General features: G+C 50.2%; 1 protein-coding gene across 6 annotated transcripts in view; it reads right to left on the bottom strand.

Annotated features, from left to right (window-relative positions):
- Nucleotides 1-19,135, bottom strand: part of RAPGEF1 (Rap guanine nucleotide exchange factor 1) — a 152,964-nt gene extending 133,829 nt beyond the window's left edge. For 3 of the 6 annotated variants that reach the window (XR_013829203.1, XM_079927714.1, XM_079927713.1), the window contains exons 1-2: nt 19,015-19,135; nt 12,627-12,742 (exon numbers count right to left, since the gene is read on the bottom strand). Coding sequence is in view for 5 of the 6 variants with exons in the window: in XM_079927714.1 (XP_079783840.1) it covers nt 12,627-12,742; nt 19,015-19,079 (181 nt within the window). In the remaining variant the exon portion in view is untranslated. Of the gene's footprint in view, nt 1-8,490; nt 8,775-12,626; nt 12,743-19,014 lie in introns of those variants that run through there. The other 3 variants (XM_079927718.1, XM_079927717.1, XM_079927716.1) reach the window with 1 other exon arrangement.
- Nucleotides 19,136-20,218: the final 1,083 nt, after the last annotated feature.

Here is a 20,218-nt window from a genome sequence, read left to right on the forward strand (position 1 = left end):
ATAAAAAGGTAAAACTCCCAAGGACATAGGAAGTACTCAACAATCGTAAGCAGTCACCCTTCTCATCTGGGAAAAATGCTGTTACTCTAATACCTTTTAATAACAAAACAAACAGACAAACAAAACTGAAAACAAGAGCAAAAAAACTGATGCCTATAATAGTGTTTTGAAAGCTACAAAGGATCATGTAAGTTTTACCATGATGATGAATAGTTACATGCCCTGCAACACTAGTGTCAGTAAAAACCAACAAAACAGCCCTAACACACACCACCCTTTATACTGCAGACTAGACTCACAAAGAATCAGCATAAGAAAAGGCTTAGAAATGGGTTTGTCCCCCCCACCCACCCACTGCATCGGGTTACAACAGAGGCACCAGAGGCTCAGAAAGATTAAGCAATTTGCCCAAGGTCACCCAGCAAGAAGCAGAGCTTCCTGGCCCCCTGAGAGCTGGAGCAGGATAGCCAGGGGACGAACGTCATCTCAAGCATCCCCTCCAACATTATCAGGTGGCCCTTTCAGTGTAGCAGCCACCTCAGTGATGGAGAAGTCCCTGGAAATGTGGACGCTCATTTTGAGCCAAGTCACAAAAGCCAAGAGAACAATGTCCAATGTCATCACAGCCAATGAAAATATGGATAAATGGGACATAATCAAATGGGCTTTAGTCCTGTCGTGGCCCCAACTTGGTATGACCACAGGCAAATCTCAGCTATTTTGGATCTCAGGATCCCACGCACAAAAGAAAAGCTCTGTGTCAGAGTTTTGTCCTCTGTAGAAGGAGAACGTAACAGTACCTTTCTCCTGTTGTGAGGACTGAAGGAGACCATGTGTGTAAAATGCACAGAACAGAGCCTGGTACCAGCACGTGGTAAGTGCTTAATGAATGTTAGCTACTACTCTTATTTGTATTTATTATTGAAAGCAGAGGTTGAGAGCAGCTAAATCCATGACCCATGCATAACCATCCATCTATTTATTCACAGTCACTTGAAGAAGAGAGGGCACACGTGATCATCCAGACCCAGCAAATAAATACAACCATTGTTTGCAAGCCAGAGGTTTTGTTTGTTTTTCTGTTTGCTTGTTTTGGGCCAACTAAGTGGCTATGCGGCGCCATCTCATTCCACTGGACTTCCGCTGTCCTGTCTTCTCATTCCATGTCCACACCTCCCTTCTTCCAAAGGCTACAAGCACCGTACTTCTGCTCAGGGGGACCATGGGCTGCTCCCATCCTTAACAGCACAGTGTGCGTCTAGTCAAGTCCACACCAAATGCCTGAACTCCGCCCTTTTGTGACCGGCCCAGGAGGCACCATACACCATCCTGGGTTTGACAGCTCCATTTCGTCTACACTGTAAAAGCAAGGTAGAGTTTCCTGATCATGAAACTTAATTTGCAGTAAAATGACTGTGCGGAGCCAGCAAGCCAATGAAAAGCAAAGGAGAAAGAGGATCTTTAAGGGACCAATGGGAACGGAGGGTCTGAGCTGTTACAACATAGTAACAGTATTTTAGGAAGACACAGTCCAGACTGCAGGACAGGACAGGTTCAGAGAACTATCGTCTATCTTCCAAACCACAGCCTGGAAAAGAAAAGTGGGGAGAAAGAGGAACTGTGACCATCTGATGCCAGATTTCTAATCCATTTAGGTAAGTCTCTCCACTGCATCTTCACTCACAAAGAGGAAGAAGTGGCAAGAGAGACTCTGCTTACGGAGTCCTGATACAGAAGAAAGGGGGCGCCAGCAGAACACCAACAGCCTGCCTTTCCAGCCCCTCGAAGACAGCATGTACTGTACAACCACCCATAAACAGAGAGCTGACAGTGCAGGGAGCTGGTCCGAAATAACTTTCAGAGGCCAAATGAAAAAAGTAACAAGTACGGACAGGGCCTCCCATCATGGCGCCGGTCACATTGGCAGGCGGAGCAGAGCTGGCATGTGCTGTGGTTTGTAAATGAAAGGCAAAATCACAACTGCTCGACGCGAATGAGCACTGCCTAAGAGTACTTCGCTCCCGTGCACCCCCAGAACCACGCAGAGTCACCACAAACGGGAGCTCCAGACTATCTGGGCTGCACGAGCCTCTGCCTCTCATCACTCCCTAGAGCTCTCCCCACAGAGTGTTCTGGGAATTTCATCTCAGCCCCCTCATCAATTTTCGGAAGAACACACCAGAACACTGATCAATGTGTATGGTTAACAAAGAACCCCAACTAAATGCATACCCTTATCAGAGTATTGGTCCTACTAACTTACCAAGAAACATCTCAATTGGCAATTCAAAACCCAGAAGAAGCTCCATTTAAAGTTGATTTTGAGACTTGGAATCAGAAATCTAAGTTCATTCTTTAACAACATGAACTAAATTCACTAGTAAATAGTTTCTGAGCACCTACTACGTTGTAGGTACAGTGATGGCAACCCCGTGGTGGACCAGACAGGCACACTCCCTCGAGGGGCTAATGGTCTACTTAAGACTGTATTTGTTGATTTTTAACTTGAGGAAAGGAAACTGGGGCTTTGGTTTCTGAATGAGCTAAACAATATCGTTCTATCCAAAGGGCTTATCTGGGGTCTTCGCACGGAATTCACTATCTGCTAGAAGAAGAGAAGGCACGAAGAGCCTAAAGGAAGGCGGATTTGGAAGAGGAGGCTGAGTGCATCCAGGAAGTGGGTCTTCACACTGTGCTGGTGGAGGATCCAAGGAGGGGCCTCAGGGGCCACAGCTGAGCGGTAAGGACTTGCTGTGTCCAAAGTGCTCCCCATTGACGGTTGGTTAAGAGCTTTCCTATTTGTTATAAAAGGCCTGATGCTTTAAGACAAAACAAGGAAGCACTAATTTTAGATTCTCCCTCTCCCCGCTTCATGGCACTGATGGAGAAAATGAGACCCAGAAAAGGGAACGAATCTCCCAGGGTCACAATTGCGTAAATGGTCTAAAACAAATGACCACAAACTAAGATGACAGATGCCTTAATAATTCACAAACTGTTCTTGTTTGTTTGTTTCTTTTTAAATCATAAAACAGCCTCTGGGGCAAGGTGGATGACAAGTCAGAGGAACACCTGTCCCGGCAGCCAGGCGCCCAGTCGGGGCCGCGTGGGTGCGGTAGCGGAGCGGCCGGCCAGGCCGCTACTCCTTCCAGCGCGTCATCTTCTTATGGCAACGGGAACACACTCAGCTGGACTGAGGTAAGCCCCAGCCGGCCCTGTGCTCAAGGCACTCTCCAATCCGGGCTGGTTTGGGAGATGATTTTTCTGCAAACTCATCCATGACTCATCTTTACAGGCCTCCTATCAGGTCTGCTGGCTACAAGGAATCCCATTCAAACCACCTCTGCCAACAGCTGCTCAGGAGACCAGGAAACACTGGGGTTGCTGCGGCTGCTTTTTTAAGACATATTTAGCCTGCACCTGTGCTATTTTAATCTCCTTACATTACTGCTGGTGATATTAGTATCATACGCAGCCTAAAGACTGCATTTGGCCTACCTTAATTTAACATTTTTTTTTTTTGTAACACCAGAAAAGAAACTTAGAAACATGAACAGTAATTAAGATAAAGTTACTGTGTCTCCAGCAACATGGGAAGCTCTAAGCAGTGCTCTGGAAAAGGGCTGGCGGAGTTGGAGCAGAGGTGGGTGCCCCGCTGCCTTGCACCGCACCAGAGCGGTGTGACTCTGGGCAAATCACCAACCTTCCCCAGGCCTGAACTGCCCTCAGGGTAAAACGGGGATAACTGGCCCTGCTCTAGTCCTCAGGACTTGTTTTAGGGATCAACTGAAATGACGTCATCTGTCAATGCACTCCAGGCGGAAACTATAGAAACTGCACAAATATTCAAGACCGTCTCGATGTTACCAGTGGACCGAGAGCCCAGGAGGACCAGGCTCCTGCTGGCTCCAGGCCACCGCAAGGCAGCACAGTGTTTGCCAACGAGGAGGGTGGAGGGTCGCAGTAAGTGCCACAGGAGTGAGGGAATGAATGACTAGCAGGTGCCATGAGAATGCTGTATTTATTGATTGGATACATTTTGAGCACAAAGACTGATAATTGTGGGGGGAAAAAAAGGAAGTGTAAAATTTGAAAGGAGTTTAAAATTGATCAAAATACAGTAACCGCTGATCTACAAGGACTCTTTCCTAGGCCAAAAATGTGCAGCCTCGTGTGACAGACTGCACTTGTACTTTTTATCTGTTCTGAGAAAATACATAATGACAAAAAGTTACTATGACAGCAGACAGTGTGAATTTTTCATTGTAATTTATAATGAAAGCATCTTCACACATTTGAAATACACAGCACCTGAGCCTGAGACACCGTATTTATTCAGTCCTTGGGCAGGGCACTGGCTGAGCCTGCTGCCACTTCAGCAGCCCCTCAGAGTAGCCTGAGGCCACAGGGGGCCTAGAGTGGCCGGAGGGTTCGGTAATTGATGAAACTCCTAGACAGACTCCCAGTGGTCTGCTGGAAATACACAGCAGGGAAAGAACGCCCCCAAACAAACAAATAGAAAAACCTGTGTAATTTATATCTTCATGACATCTACTTTTGTTGTCTGCCCTAGTTGGATGGTATGGCCCAGGAAGCACAAATCTTTCTTGTATCCCAAACACTAGAAACTCTGGGCCTTTGGGAGGTTCTGGAAAAACTGTTTGATAAATGAACTGAGGAATGAGCACTTGAGACTCTCTAATGAGTACAACCGGTGAAACTGAGGCCACCTTCTTCCCTACGCCCCCTGCTGCACCCAGCTAACGGCTCACCTGAAAATCTCAGCCCCTCACAGAGGCAGCTCCCACCGTGAGTCTGATGGGATCCCTTGTAACCCCCCCAGCACTCCCCACACTGCCAGAGGTAAGGGCCTGTGTGGCGGCATGATGCCCGCCAAGTTCACCGCTGGCTCCCAGAGCCTTGCACAGCACCGGACAGCAGGAGCTCGATCAGTGCCAAGCAAGGGGATCAAAGAATGAATCCATGAAGGAATGGGGCAAAGACTTCGAAGTCCAGGTAAAAAGCAAACAAACACCAAACACGAGTGATTTCTGCAAGGAGAGGGATGCAAACTCAAACGTCAACAGTCCAAGTGGGAAGCAGGAATCAGCGCTGGGGCTGGCAGGAGTGGGAGGTCCCCGCCACAGTGGCCTCGTAGGAACAAGCGCCCAGGGTTACTAGAGCTGCTCATTTTCCAAAAGAACCAGAAACCTGAGCTTTGTGAGTCATTTCCTGATTGTTAAATACTGACCATCAATTCTTTCTTTTTTCTCCAAGAACATGTATGGATCACACACAACACATCTATTGCCTGAACCCAGCCCACAGCCACCAGTCTGTCACCTCTGTTCACCAGGCAAGAGAGGTGTTTCAGCTCCAGAAGCATTAAGGCTTCAATTCCCTCCACTTAGTGCATTTACTGGGAGTAAGCATGAGCACACTGAGACCCACCATAACTGCGAACACGCCAGAACCAGGTTCACTGGTCCCCCAAAGTGGCCTCAGCACTGCACACATCTCCCGCCAGTGTGGGTCCTCCAGAGCAAGTCCGTCTTCGTTCCCAGGGAAGCGCCTCTTCTCCTTGCCAGGCCTGCCCGAAAGCTCACCCCGGGAGCTCCCTAATGTGTCTGGCTCCACTCACTCCCCGCCTCCCCATTATCTCTGGAAGACACCAAGGAGCCTCCCCCTCCACTCCAGCATTCTTCCTGGCCTTCCAAATTCAACCCTTCTCCACCAAGCCTAACTGGACTGGCCCAACCAGCTAGCAAGCTGATCCTGTGCCACCCTCTGGAACCCAGACTGTCTTCATCCCCCACCGGGCCCAGAGCAGATAACCGAAGACAGCCAATCTGGTCCCTACAGAAGGGTAGGCCCTCCTAGGAGGGCAGTAATGTATGACACCCCCATCCCAGGCAGGCACTGCTCAGTAAGTAAACAGGTTGCAAAGCAGCACGACAGATTCAAAAAGATCTCCCCCAGAGGCTGAAGAGGCTGCAGCTCACGGGAGGTATCAGGTGGGAAGGATGGGCAAGAGTCTAGGGCTGTAAGGGATGCACAAAGTTTTCCTTTACACTCAAAAAACCTGGGCTCCCTTAAGCCCTGAGAAGTGAAAGCACTGGTCCTATTATCAGAGAGAAGAGATTGTGAACACATGTAAGCAACTCTTCTGCTCAAGTCAACAGAAAATAGCGAAACCTGACAACAATGAGCACTGACTGGGTGTCAGGCTCTATAACTTCCCAAAGACTGCTCACCTGCTAACAGGAGGCGCCACTTCACCTAAGGACCCTTCCTTTAAGAAACACTTTGCGGGTGACTTCACAGTAGGTCCATTTAGAAAACTCCAACAGAAACCGCATGGGAAATCTCATCAAAACGCAAAGTTGAAAGCCACCCACAATGACCAGCAGAAACCACTGAGAAGGTGTATCCCTCATTCCAGAGTGTCCCAGGCTTCCTTGACAGTTGTGTGTGAATCACAGCAGAAGACCTTACACTAGAAGGACAGACCTCCCGCTAGCTCCACGTGACGTGCCATCTCTGGTCTTGCCAACCTCAGCACTTTCAGCTCAGCTGCCTCCCACCACATGCATCTTCCTCCTGAGACTTCCACAACCCCTGCTTGGCCTCTTCCCCCACCTCCAAGTGGGGCACACTCGCCCTCCTCCAGAGCCTTCCCCATGCCCTCAGCAGACAGGCCACCCCTCACCTGTGCCCACGGGCCCCGCCTCCTGCTGCTCCACAGTTCCCGAGGCCTGGCAGTCCAGGGGTGATGCTGGGGCCAGCTCTCCCACCCACAGACAAGCTTCTCCGAAGGCAGGCACCCCTGGCTTCTGCATCTACTACAGCCCCCGGCAGATGGAGGTGCCCAGGGATAACCTGGGCCAAAAAGAACTGGCCTCAGGCCTCCTTTCTCCAGGGAGTAGAGGATGCACGTGACAGCTCATCTGAGAGGGCTGAGCTGGGGAAAGCAGCCCGTGGGGTGGCAGGTGCTTTTCACTGTGCTCTTTTGGCTTTTCGTGATTTACAAATTTTTCAATTATCCTTATAATTAGACAAAACCCTGTTAATGTTGAAAATAAACCAGCCAAGTTTCCCATCAATACCATTCAGAGACACGACGCATCCTGAGAAACACTGCACACGTTAACCAGAGGTATTTCTGGAACGGCATGTGTGCTGGGAGGAAACTCCTGGTCACTGGACACGGCCCTGGGCCTGAAGAACAGTGACAGAAACACCCAAGAAGCAGCACCTGAAGCCAAGGGCCCTGCCCCCAAGGAGGGCACCCAGGCTTCCACTCAGAGAGCAGGGCATCAGGGCCCGGCCCGCTGTCCTCTGGCTGGGCGGCCTACGAGAAGCCATTGAGCCCCCAACCCTGTCAAAACCGGGACCACGTTCTCTGCCACAGAGAATCTACGAAGATTTAATAAGACATACGTTTAAGGTGCTCAGCACAGAGCCGGATACACAGAAAACCCTCAAAGAAGGCGACGAAAATTTCCTTCCTGTGCTCAAGCCACAGCCTGCAAGTTACACGGCCGGCTCGGTCCACTTCCGAGGCGCCTCTCCGAAAAGTGTCCTGGTTCAACCTGGGAAACCAGCAACTTCCAAAATCAGTGTAACCTTCCCCCTATCCATCCCCCTAAGCTCCCACCTTCCACAGCTTGGCTGCCAAGCTTGGCTGACAAGGTACCAGGTTATGACAACCAGTGATGTCCCCGCTAGGGAGCCCAGGACCGCCCGCCTCCCTCACCTGCGACTCAAGGATGCGCCCTGCAAGGTGTCGCTAATTAAGCTCTGGGCCTCAGATGCACGGCCCGAGTAGAATCTTTGGAGACTCTTATTGCCCGTCTGAGCAAAACCCAGCTAACCGGAAGGCGAGGCTCCGAGATTTCTAAGGAGCACACAAAGGGATGGGGTTGGCATCAAGACTTCTAACCCACCCCCAACCCAACCGGCTCCCCACAAGCCCCGCTTCCAGGGCTCAGCTTGATACCAGAGGAGAGCTCCCCCGCGCCCTGAAAACGCCCAGACACATCCTGCCCACTTCCTTTGAAGCCTCCGAAGTGGATACTTCTGGTTAAATATAAACTCGAGGCTCATCAGAAATGACACATTTTATGGCTCTGCTCTGTTCACTGCCTGAAAGACGACCGCCCGCCGCCGGGCCACTCGGGCACGCGGCCGCGGTCCCTGCCCCGTCCCCGGTCCCATCCGTTGTCTCAAAGTTAACACCGCGGGCCGAGCAGCGGGCACCTACCGGCCCGGCCGCGGGGCCCTGCGCCGGCACCCCGGCCCCCGCCGGCCGTGCGCCCCGAGAAGCGCCGCGCGGCCCGGCCCGCCGCCCGCCCGAGACGCGCCCCGGCAGGCCCGGCGGCGCTTTCACTTCTGCTCCCGGCGCGGCAACGGGCCCGCGCCCCCCGGGAGCCCGGCCGCCCGGCCGCCCGCCCCGAGCACGGGCCGCCCCGCGCCGGCCGCGCGCCTCACCTGCTTTCTCGATCTTGCCGGACATTTCCGGGCTGCGCCGGAGGCCGAGGCCGCCGCTCATCGGGCCCGCGCCGGGCCGCTGCGGGGCCACAGGCCGGCGCGGCCGCCGCTCGCCTCGGCCCTGGCTCGCCGCGCCTCAGACCCGCGCCGGCATGGCGGGCTCCGCGGGCCGCGGCCTGTGCGCTCGGCCAGCGGCGCCCCAGCCCGCCCGGGGCCGCCGCCGCTCCCGCCGCCAGCCGCCGCCGCTCCGCCTCCTCCGCTCCCGCCGTCGCCGTCGCCGCCGCCGCCGCCGCTTCCCCGGGCCCGCGAGCCGGCCGCAGCGCCGCGCCGCCGCCGCCGCCCGCCCTCTGGCCTCGGCCGCGGCCAGAGCGCCACCTGCCGGGCGGCTGCCGCGCCGCCGCGAGCTCAGCGCCCCCTGCCGGCCCGGAGTCTCCAAGCCAGGGCGAGGGACCCACCCCCTCGACCCCACCCCCCACAACCGGCCTGCACCTGGGACTCAGCGTCCCCTGCCCGCGCGGAGCCTCCATGCCAAGGCCTGGAGTTGGACACCACCCCAGACTCAGCCTCCTCTGCCGTGGAACCCGAGTCTCCAGCTCAAAGCCTGAGTCTGATCCCAACCAGGACTCAGCTTGCCCTGCTGGCTGAAAGCCAGCCACTGAGACTCCCCCGAGACTCAGCCACCTCCCCTCTCCCCCGGCTGCTGGCCTGTAGTCTCCATACCATGGCTTGGGACTGACACCCCAATCCAGGGTTCAGTGCCCTCCCCTGCCCAGAGCCTGGCATGCCCCCTGACAACTTGGAACACAGAGCTCCCACCCAAACTCTAGCCTCCATGCCAGGCCTATGACTGACGCCACCCAGGATTCAGAGCCCCTTGATGGGCCATAGTTCATGGCAAGGCCTGGGACCAATCCCCGCTCCGTCCCTCCATCCGGGTCTCGGCAGCCCCTGCTGCTGAGTCACCTGGCCAGTGCTCCCTGCCCTCCCAGAGGCTCCAGGCCGGGGACTGACCTGACCTGTCCCCTTACCTGAGACTCAGCAGCCCCTGACGGCAGGAGCCACCTGGCCAGGTCAGGGCCAGACTCCCCTGCAGGTTCAGTGTCCCCAGAGGCCCAGAGTCTCCCTGCCAACGTCTGGGTCCAACCCATTAGGACACAGCGACCCCTGCCTGCTCTACTCTTTTGACCCCCAAATGGGGACCAGGCTATCCTCCAGCCTGGGTCTCAGCTGTGGGCCTTTTCTAGCATGGTGACGAGTTCAGAAAAAGTCATTGGTTTAAGAATCAAAGATCCTACTTAGGGCTAGGCACTGTGTGAGCTGCTATGGGTCCTACAAAAATGTGCACGATCGATTCTTCCCTCCAAAGAGTTTGTAACTTGGGGAGTCAAAGTTAAATCATATAATGCAAGTATAAATAACAACAAATTTTAGTAACACAAGGGATGTTCACATCCTGCCCCCTGCTCGCTATTCTTGGCCCAAGATGGAGTGCAAAGAAGTAACACAAAACAAATTCGGTTTTCCCTCCTGTTTCCCTCAGATAAATAATCTGGTGATGGGAACAGGGTTTGGAAGAGGTGGAGGGAGAAGGAAAGGTGATTGACGTTGCAGAGATTCCTGTTCGCATCTGCCGGCACACTCTGGCGGGCCCGCTGATTCTGTAACTGAGAGCTGGCCCTGGGTGGCGGCCAAATTTCCAGAGTCCTCAGTTCCAGCTCTCTAGGGGTCAAAGGCAAAGCCAAAGATTGACAAATTCGTCTCTCTTTTCGAGCTGATGAATGGCTGCTCTGAGCCAGAGCCACACTGCTCAGCTCTCATGGCAGCTGCATCGTCAGGCAAAACTGGCCCTTGGCCCCAGACCACCTCTCACCCCACTCCCAAAGCCGTCCCCAATTCTTCTAGGCTTCTGAGTCAGTCTTTTAGGTCCAAAAGTCTGGGTGCAAAGCAGAAAATCAGTCTGAATAGTAGGCCCAGTCAGGGGTTCGTGAGAGTGGAACCAAATATATTCAATAAATCATGACATATCAAATGACGAGACATTTTCAAACAATAAAGTACTTTATAGGGACTTCTCTGGTGGCGCAGTGGTTAAGAATCCACCTTCCAATGCAGGGGACGCAGGTTCGATCCCTGGTCAGGGAACTAGATCCCACACGCATGCCACAAAGGAGACGGTGAGTCGCAGCTAAGGAGCACACATGCCGCAACTTAAGAAGCCGGTGAGCTACAACTAAGGAGCCTGCCTGCCGCAGCTAAGACCCAACATGACCAAAATAAATAAATAAAATAATATTTTTTTAAAAAGTACTTTATAAATGGACATTACTGTTAATAAGGGTCATGGAGCTTATGTAATAAAGGTTATTCATCAAAGGTGTTTATAGCTATAATAGAACACATGCAAGGTAATGAAAGCAAACAGATTCGTACAGCTTTGTTCTTCCTACCTTACAGCCTTCTCTCATGCTGCTCTTTTTGTCTAGAATATGCTCTCTCCCTCCTCTCTGCCTGGCTAATTCCTAGTCATCTTTCACTTCTCAGTTTAACTGCCACTTCTACGGGAAACCCTTCCCTGACACCCCCCCCCCCAACCCCATTAGGGCCAGTTCCCTGTACTGGTCAGGATGCTGGATTTCACTGTCAGAAACCCAGTTAAGCTCAGTTAGGGCAAAAAGGGAGTTTGTTGGACATCATAACTAGCAAACCAGGGTTACAGCCAGGACCAACAGCTACCTCTAGGCTCTGAAACTACGACATCACTCCTCTGCGTTGGCTCTATTCCCAACTGATCTCTCTCTGTGCAGTGGCTGAATTGGGTACCAGCTGACTCTCCTTAGCCTAGTTTGAGTCACATGCCTGTCGCTGAGCCAATGACTGCAGGTGGGGGGTGGGGGAGTAGGGTGCATAAATCGGCCAGGCCTGAGAATTGCACCAAATGCAAGAAACATGGGGAGTGGATGCCACAGAACCAGCAACTGGGAGTGGGGACGGGTGATTCTCAAAGCAATATCTGGAGAAGAGATGCTGATGAGGCAAAATCCATGGACATTCATCTTGGCACCGTGGAGGGTTAAGAGCCTTGCAGAATCCTATATGTCTCCTTGATAGCACACACCTCCATACAGTTCTTTAATTTCTTGTATCTGTTTAATGTCTGTCCCCTTCAGGACACTCTGAGCTCCTACAAGCATGGACTGTCTCATTTGTACCCATGGGATTTTAATTTATGGAGGTGACTGAGTGACAACAAGGAGAGGCCAACGCCGTTGAGAGGAGAATTTATTACTTACATTTCCTGAGAGAAGGGGGCACACCACACCATGCAGGACCACATGGGGAGCACCAGGGTGGTCAGGAGGCAGAAGCAGGAGTGAGGGGAAAGCTTAGGACAGAGTCTTTATTGGGTTTTTTTTCAGGAAAGGCAAGGCAGGGCAGGGTAAACAGGTTAGGATTGACTAGTGTGAATAATTCCAATGGGCTCTGGAAAAAGGGGTGCACTCTAGTTGCCTGGCCCTGGGATAACCTAGGGCAGAGGAAATATTGGTGTGGTGTGTGAGAGTTATATAACAGATACAAGAAGTTAGAGAACCATATGAAGGCAGGCATGTCCTCTCATAAGGTGACTGGGGATGGGTTGGTTTGCATATGAAAGGTGTGCTCCCTCACCTATCTCTAAGAATTGGCTAGACTCTCCCAAGCCAGCAAGACTTTTAAGATGTCAAAACTTCATGAGACAGACATGGAAAACAAACTTATGGTTACCAAAGAGGACGGGGAGAGGAAGGGATAAATTAGGAGTTTTGGATTAATATATATACACTACTATATATAAAATAAATAACCAAAAGGACCTACTGCATAGCCCAGGGAACTATACTCAATATATATGTGTGTGTGTGTGTGTGTGTGTGTGTGTGCGCGCATAACTGAATCACTTTGCTGCACATCTGAAACTAACACAACATTGTAAATCACCTATACTTCAATTAAAAATAAATAAGTAAATATAAAAATAAAATTTCAATGTAAAAAAAAACCACATCATAAGATACAGAAAATGAAAAACACTATTAGTACTAGGACCATGTCTGGCTTATGTACATGACAGCAACACAGGGAAGGAACTCAATCAGTACCTGCAAGGGTGCTTCTGGGCCCTCTCCCAACAGTCCAGCTAAGGATGAACCAGATGACCACTACACAGCTCTGCAGAATCCACGGTGGAAGGGACAGCAAGGTGGCCAGGAGCCTGCTAAGAGAGGCTTTTTAAGAAGGGGCTTTTGGGGCTTCCCTGGTGGCACAGTGGTTAAGAATCCCCCTGCCAATGCAGGGGACACTGGTTTGATCCCTGGCCCAGGAAGATCCCACATGCCGCAGAGCAACTAAGCCCGTGTGCTACAACTACTGAGCCCACGTGCCACACCTACTGAAGCCTGCACGCCTAGAGCCTGTGCTCCGCAACAAGAGAAGCCACCGCAGTGAGAAGCCCACGCACCGCAACGAAGAGTAGCCCCCACTCGTCGCAACTAGACAAAGCCCGCTTGCAGCAGCGAAAACCCAACACAGCCAAAAATAAATAAGTAAATAGATAGATAAATAAATACATAAATAAAAACAGCCAAAGGAGACTGGTGGCTCCAGGGCTCATCTCAGATTGGATTGTTGACAATCACTTCACACGTACCTGCCTGAACTCCCCAACCACATGGTCAGTTCCCTGAGGACAGAGATGATGTCTTCACTACATCATTATTGCAGATCAGAAGGGGAGGTGGAGTCCATTAATAATAGTAGCAATGGTATGAGGGCTGCTTGCGGCTGGTCACTGCTTCAGCCCTCACAGTAATCCTGGGAGGGTGGGATCTAGATCAGGGAGTATTTGTTTGGTCATATGTTACAGATACCAATTTAATAATGGCTCGGCGAAAATAATTTATTAGAAAGCACGCAGGTGTCTCACGGGTAGAACCGAAGGGCAGGAAGTGCAATACCTCACCGGCACCTGAACTGCCCACACGGCCCCTTATCCGGCCACCCCCAGGTCCCTTCCTCTCCCACCTCAGCTAACAGACCAGACCCATGAAGGATGCTCATTCCCAAACCTGAGTTCCAAGACAGATGATCTGATTGGCCCAGCTCCAGTCAGAGGCTCACCCCCGGTCCAATTGGGGCTGGCCAGGTGGATAGGGTTACACAGTCCAAACAGCTGCGAGGCTCTAACCCTCCTGGTCTGGTGAAGGAGGGCAGCCACGTCCATCTTCTCCAGTCCCTAGGCTGAGTGGGTTACACAGAGACACACTTCTAGTAAGTAGTCAGTCTGCTCCACTTTTTTTTTTTAACTTTATTCCCCCCAGGCTCATGTTTTAACCACTGTGCTACAACTTGCCTAACCCAGACTTCTCTTTAGGTACCCCACAGTATTTTACATGATGCTCCGTATTTGTTCAGTTCAGTTCCATTCCATTCACATAGATGGCATGTCCTCAGCGTCCTGGCCTCGTGAGAAAAACAAAGACAAACAAGATCTGGTTCCTGGTCTCCAGGAGCTCCATGGGAATTGGGGGTGGAACTCTCAGTCCCCAACAAACTCTTCTATGAGACTGGCTATGATGAACATTCCAGTGGGGGGTGCCCACCATGTTGTCTGGGTGTGAGGGTATTCATCCCGATTCGGAGCACCAGGAAAGTCCAAATAGAGGAGACAAATGTTTTAGTGACTTTAGAGGACATTAGTGATTTTGTTTTCATTGAGATTTTGCTCATTATTCATTCCTGTGAGCATGAGTTCCCCCACACTCCCCCATGCCCCCAAATGGTTTAACCCCAGATCTGGTTGCCGTGCTCGGGAGACTGGGGAAGTGTCCACATACACCCTCAAAAAGGTGGGGACAGATGTCTGGGTCATCACTCCGTGATCTAAATGTGGTATCTCCCAGACTGATCCCAGCAGAGCAGGCAGTACATCGGCTTCACGGTACTTTGGCCTTTTCTCGGGCAAGTTAACAGACTTCTTGCTCTGGGTGCTCGAAAGCTAGTATGAAACACACGCATTTTCAATCCTGACACATAAGGTAACCACAGCCTCGAGGATCCGATTAAAATGGGATGGTTGAGCCCACAGCTGAAGCCCGCCAGTGTGCGAGGCCTGGGTGCCGTCATTTTCTTTCTTTTTTTAAAAAAATTTATTTATTTTATTTAATTTTGGCTGTGTTGGGTCTTCGTTGCTGCACACGGGCTTTCTCTAGTTGTGGCGAGAGGGGGCTACTCTTCTTTGCGGTGCACGGGCTTCTCACTGCGGTGGCTTCTCTTGTGGAGCATGGGCTCTAGGTGTGCGGCCTTCAGTAGTTGTGGCACGCAGGCTTAGTAGTTGTGGCTCGTGGGCTCTAGAGCGCAGGCTCAGTAGCTGTGGCGCACGGGCTTAGTTGCTCCGCAGCATGTGGGATCTTCCTGGACCAGGGCTCGAACCCTTGTCCCCTGCATTGGCAGGCGGATTCTTAACCACTGCGCCACCAGGGAAGCCGTGCTGTCATTTTCTTAAACAGTTCAGCAAACGTTACACATGGCCTGCTGAAGGAGGAAATTATGCAAGAAATGTAGTAAATGGCGACTAGCAAATAGCAGAAGCACACAAAACACACATCTCTCCTGCCCCCTAGTGAACATTTAAATTTCTAAACTCCGTTGGTTCAAAGCCATTTTTTTAAAAAACATCTTTATTGGAGTATAATTGCTTTACAATGGTGTGTTAATTTCTGCTGTATAACAAAATGAATCAGCTATACATATACATATATCCCCATATCTCCTCCCTCTTCCGTCTCCCTCTCACCCTCCCTATCCCACCCCTCTAGGTGGTCACAAAGCACAGAGCTGATCTCCCTGTGCTATGCGGCTGCTTCCCACCAGCTATCTGTTTTACATTTGGTAGTGTATATATGTCCATGCCACTCTCTCACTTCATCCCAGCTTACCCTTCCCCCTCCCTGTGTCCCCAAGTCCATTCTTTATGTCTGCATCTTTCTTCCTGCCCTACCCATAGGTTCTTCAGAACCTTTTTTTTTTTTTAGATTCCATATATATGTGCTAGCATACGGCATACGGTATTTGTTTTTCTCTTTCTGACTTGCTTCACTCTGTATGACAGTCTCTAGGTCCATCCACCTCACTACAAATAACTCAATTTTGTGTCTTTTTATGGCTAATATTCCATTGTATATATGTGCCACATCTTCTTTATCCATTCATCTGTCGATGGACACTTAGGTTACTTCCATGTCCTGGCTACTGTAAACAGAGCTGCAATGAACATTGTGGCACATGTCTCTTTTTGAATTATGGTTTTCTCAGGGTATATGCCCAGTAGTGGGATTGCTGGGTCGTATGGTAGTTCTATTTTTAGTTTTTTGGGGAACCTCCATACTGTTCTCCATAGTGGCTGTACCAATCTACATTCCCACCAACAGTGCAAGAGGGTTCCCTTTACTCCACACCCTCTCCAGCATTTATTGTTTGTAGATTTTTTGATGATGGCCATTCTGACTGGTGTGAGGTGATACCTCACTGCAGGTTTGATTTGTATTTCTCTAATGATTAGTGATGTTGAGGATCCTTTCATGTCTTTGTTGGCAATCTGTATATCTTCTCTGGAGAAATGTCTATTTAGGTCTTCTGCCCATTTTTGGATTGGGTTTTTTGTTTTTTTGATATTGAGCTGCAAGAGCTGCCTGTATATTTTGGAGATTAATCCTTTGTCTGTTGCTTCATTTGCAAATATTGTCTCCCATTCTGAGGGTTGTCGTTTCGTCTTGTTTATGGTTTCCTTTGCTGTGCAAAAGCTTTTACGTTTCATTAGGTCCCATTTGTTTATTTTTGTTTTTATTTCCATTTCTCTAGGAGGTGGGTCCGAAAGGATCTTGCTGTGATTTACATCATGGAGTGTTCTGCCTGTGTTTTCCTCTAAGAGTTTTATAGCATCCAGTCTTACATTTAGGTCTTTAATCCATTTTGAGTTTATTTTTGTGTATGGTGTTAGGAAGTGTTCTAATTTCATTCTTTTACATGTAGCTGTCCAGTTTTCCCAGCACCGCTTATTGAAGAGGCTGTCTTTTCTCCATTGTATATTCTTGTCTCCTTTATCAAAGATAAGGTGACCATTTGTGCGTGGGTTTATCTCTGGGCTCTCTATCTTGTTCCATTGATGTATATTTCTGTTTTTGTGCCAGTACCATGCTGTCTTGATTACTGTAGCTCAAAGCCATTTTTAAGAAAAGCAAAGTAATATTATTTTACAAATCTTTAAGTGTGGTTTTTTAAAAAAATATTTATTTATTTAGGCTGCGCTTGGTCTTAGTTGTGGCATGTGGGATCTTTAGTTGCGGCATGCAGCCTCTTAGTTGTGGCATGCATGTGGGATCTAGTTCCCCGATCGAGGATCGAACCCTGGCCCCCTCCACTGGGGGCACGAAGTCTTACTAGAGCACCAGGGAAGTCCCATACAAATCTTTAAGTGTTAATCACAGAAAATACGTGCCATCATTTTGAAAAATAACATACAGACATATAAAGTGAAAGTCTCCCTTTCACTCATGAGAGGGAACGGCTTAATACATCCTTCCAGACTTTTCCATATTAAAAATATATCCATGCACATACTTTTTTTTTTTATACGCATCAGTTTAAAAGGCACATATCAGTTGGTGCAGCCGAGGCTGGCTAGATGCTCACCAAGCCCACCTACTGGCGTACAGCTAGACGACATCTCCCAGCCTCCCCTGTGGTGAGGAGTGGCCATATGCTCAAGGGTGGACAATGGAATATGGTTGAAGTAATGATTGTCACTTCCATGCCCAGCCCATAAAAATCTCCCACACCTGATCCTCTACTCTCTCTCTTCTCCTTCTGCTGTGATGAAGGATGGAAGATGGAAGGAGTCTGGGTCCCTGAATGGCTGCCTGGAGCAGAGCAATGCTCCTCCTCATGGACCTGCATGGGACTGGAGATATCGATAGATAGATAGATTTTTTAAAAAAAACAACGTGCTATCATTTTACATATATATGTATGTGTATATATATATATATAGAGAGAGAGAGATTGAACATCTTTAATGCCAATACATATGAATCTTCCTGATACTTTTTCACAGCTGTGCAGCACTCCACTGTATGGATGTACCAGCATGTATTAAGCATCCTCTTCTCTTTTTTTTTTTTTTGCAGCACCGCAGCACCATGTGGGATCTTAGTTCCCTGACCAGGGATCAAACCTATGCCCCTTGCATTGGAAGTGTGGAGTCTTAACCACTGGACCACCAGGGAAGTCCCTAAGCATCCTCTTCTTGATGGGCACATGTTGTTTCCAATTTTTTAAAGTTATGAACAAAACTGCAATAAATATCAAGGTCAGTATGTCTTGCTCATTCATGTTATTATTTCTGCAGGGCAGGTTCTTATTCCCTATTGTTTTAGATAAGGATACAGAAATACAACAACCTGGGCAGTGGAGAATGACCTGGAATAGTTACATTTGGTTATGGCATGCGTTTGGAGAGATAGTAGAGTGCGGTGTTTCAGATCCTGGAAGAAAGAAAGAACCAGGTCCAAGTTCTGGTCCTGCTCCTTGCTAAGCAACCTTGTACAAGTCACTTAACCTCTCTAAGTCTCAGTTTACTCATCTGTGAAATGAGGGTAATGCTGGTGCCTGCCTCATATTGGTGTATCTGTAAAATGGGGATAATAAAATGGGGATATGAGTACCTACCTCATAAACTGATCAAGGTTCAATGATGAAGGAAGGAAGGAAGGACAGTGACCCCTGAAGGATGGATACAAATGAAGTGAGCCTTAAGATTGTTCCAGCTTAATGCCTGGAGAGAGTTTCCAGGCCGCAGTGCAGGGAAGGGCGACCCAGGCAGAGCCTGGCAGACTCCCTGAGTTGAGGAACAATGCTGAGAGTCTGGGGAGAATAAGGTAGCCAGAGTTCACAGGACAGAGGGGAGATGCACAAGGAACTGCAGGGCTACCTTGTAAAACTTGGTGTGGGGGGAACAGAGCAGGGGAAGAGGCAGGAAAGGGCTTAGTCACACGTGTCCACTTTCTCCTTCTAAATTGAGCAACTCCTCCTGGGGGTGGGGGGTGGGAGTCGGTGCAGGAGCAGAGAGAGGCTACGAGTATTATGCTATCTGAGCTCTCTCCATCTAGAAGGAAAGAGTGGTGTAGAAATGAAGAAGAAGCTATACTGTCGACACGCATACCTCAAAGCTCTCCTCCTGGCTCTGGGATTATTCTGAGAGGTGAGTCTGGACCCTCCGTTCCTCTACCTGTCCCCCTGTCGCAGGATCCGCTTGCTCAGTGGGCCATTTGCTATTGTCTTGGTTGATTATTTACCTTGCTGAATAACAAACTATCTCCGGATTTAATAGCTTAAATCTGTGCAGCTCTTGGGTACCAGCAAGAGTTCGCCTAGACAGCCTGCATCTGATCTCAGTGGCATCAGTCAGGGTCAGGGTTTGGAACATTCACTTACAAAGTGGCTTCTTCAGGAACGTGTTGGGCCTCAGTGCTCCTCGACCACTCTCTTTGTCTCCACATGGCTTGGGTTTCTTACAGAACAGCGGTCTTGGAAAACACGCACTAGGAACATGGTGGCAGGCCTCTGAGAGCCTCGAAGCAGAAGCTACCAGGACAGTTAAGGGCCACTCCTGGACCTGGCGGGGCATGCCTTCCATCCCTGCATTCTATTGGTCAAGCCTTCCATCCCTGCGTTCTATTGGTCAAGCCTTCCATCCCTATGTCCTATTGGTCAAACTTTTCATCCCTATGTCCCATTGGTCAAACCTTCCATCCCCACGTCCTATTGGTCAAAGCAGTCACAGGATCCGCCCATATTCAAGGGGGTGGAGCAATGGACTGCACTGCTTTGTGGGGGATGCCAAGGTCACTAAAAAGGACCACCTGGGATGGAAGATGATGTTGTGAGCATCTTTGGGAGGTTAATCTGCCCTAGCCCCTGCTTCCAACCCCGTGTGTATGCCTCCTGGAGTCTCCAGCTCAGACTTTGTCCTGAGTGTCCACGGCCTGCTGAACACCTGCCCAGGCTGTCTTGTAGGCAGCTCAGACTCAAATGTCCAAACCTGGACTCAGCCTTTCAGCCCCTAAACCTGTTTCTCCTCCAGGGTTTCCTATTCAGGAAATGCCACCTCCTTCCATGGGTTGCCCAGTTCAGAAGCCTGGGCGTCCATCTTGCCTCTGCCTTCTTTCAACCCGCATTTACTCAATTACAAATGCCTCGAGGCTTTCCTCTCCACTCCGACCCCACCGCCACTCTCCTTGCTCTTCATCTGGGCCTCCATCTCACACCTGTGTTATGCCAACAGCGCCCTAATAGGCCCCAACCTTCATTCTTGCCCTTGTGGCAACTCGTTCTCTACACTGCGGCCAGAGAAATCTTCCCCATGCTAACCTGATTGTGTCAATGTCCCAATTAAAAAACCTCAGCCACACCCCATCACCCTCAGCACAAAGTACAACCATCCACTCTCATCTTCAACCTCACCTCTCCTTCACCAGGCCCACCAGACACAACCGGGACCCCTGGTCCTCCTCAGCCACTCGAGCTTTCCGGATGTGCTGGGCTCTCCTGACATCTCTGGACCTTGGCAAATCCTGTTCCCTTCACCTAGGACACTCCTCCCCACCCCACCTCCAGCCTTGTCGAGATGGCCCCATCT

The sequence above is a fragment of the Stenella coeruleoalba genome, assembly GCF_951394435.1.
Source record: "Stenella coeruleoalba genome assembly, chromosome: 7".
NCBI lineage: Eukaryota > Metazoa > Chordata > Mammalia > Artiodactyla > Delphinidae > Stenella > Stenella coeruleoalba.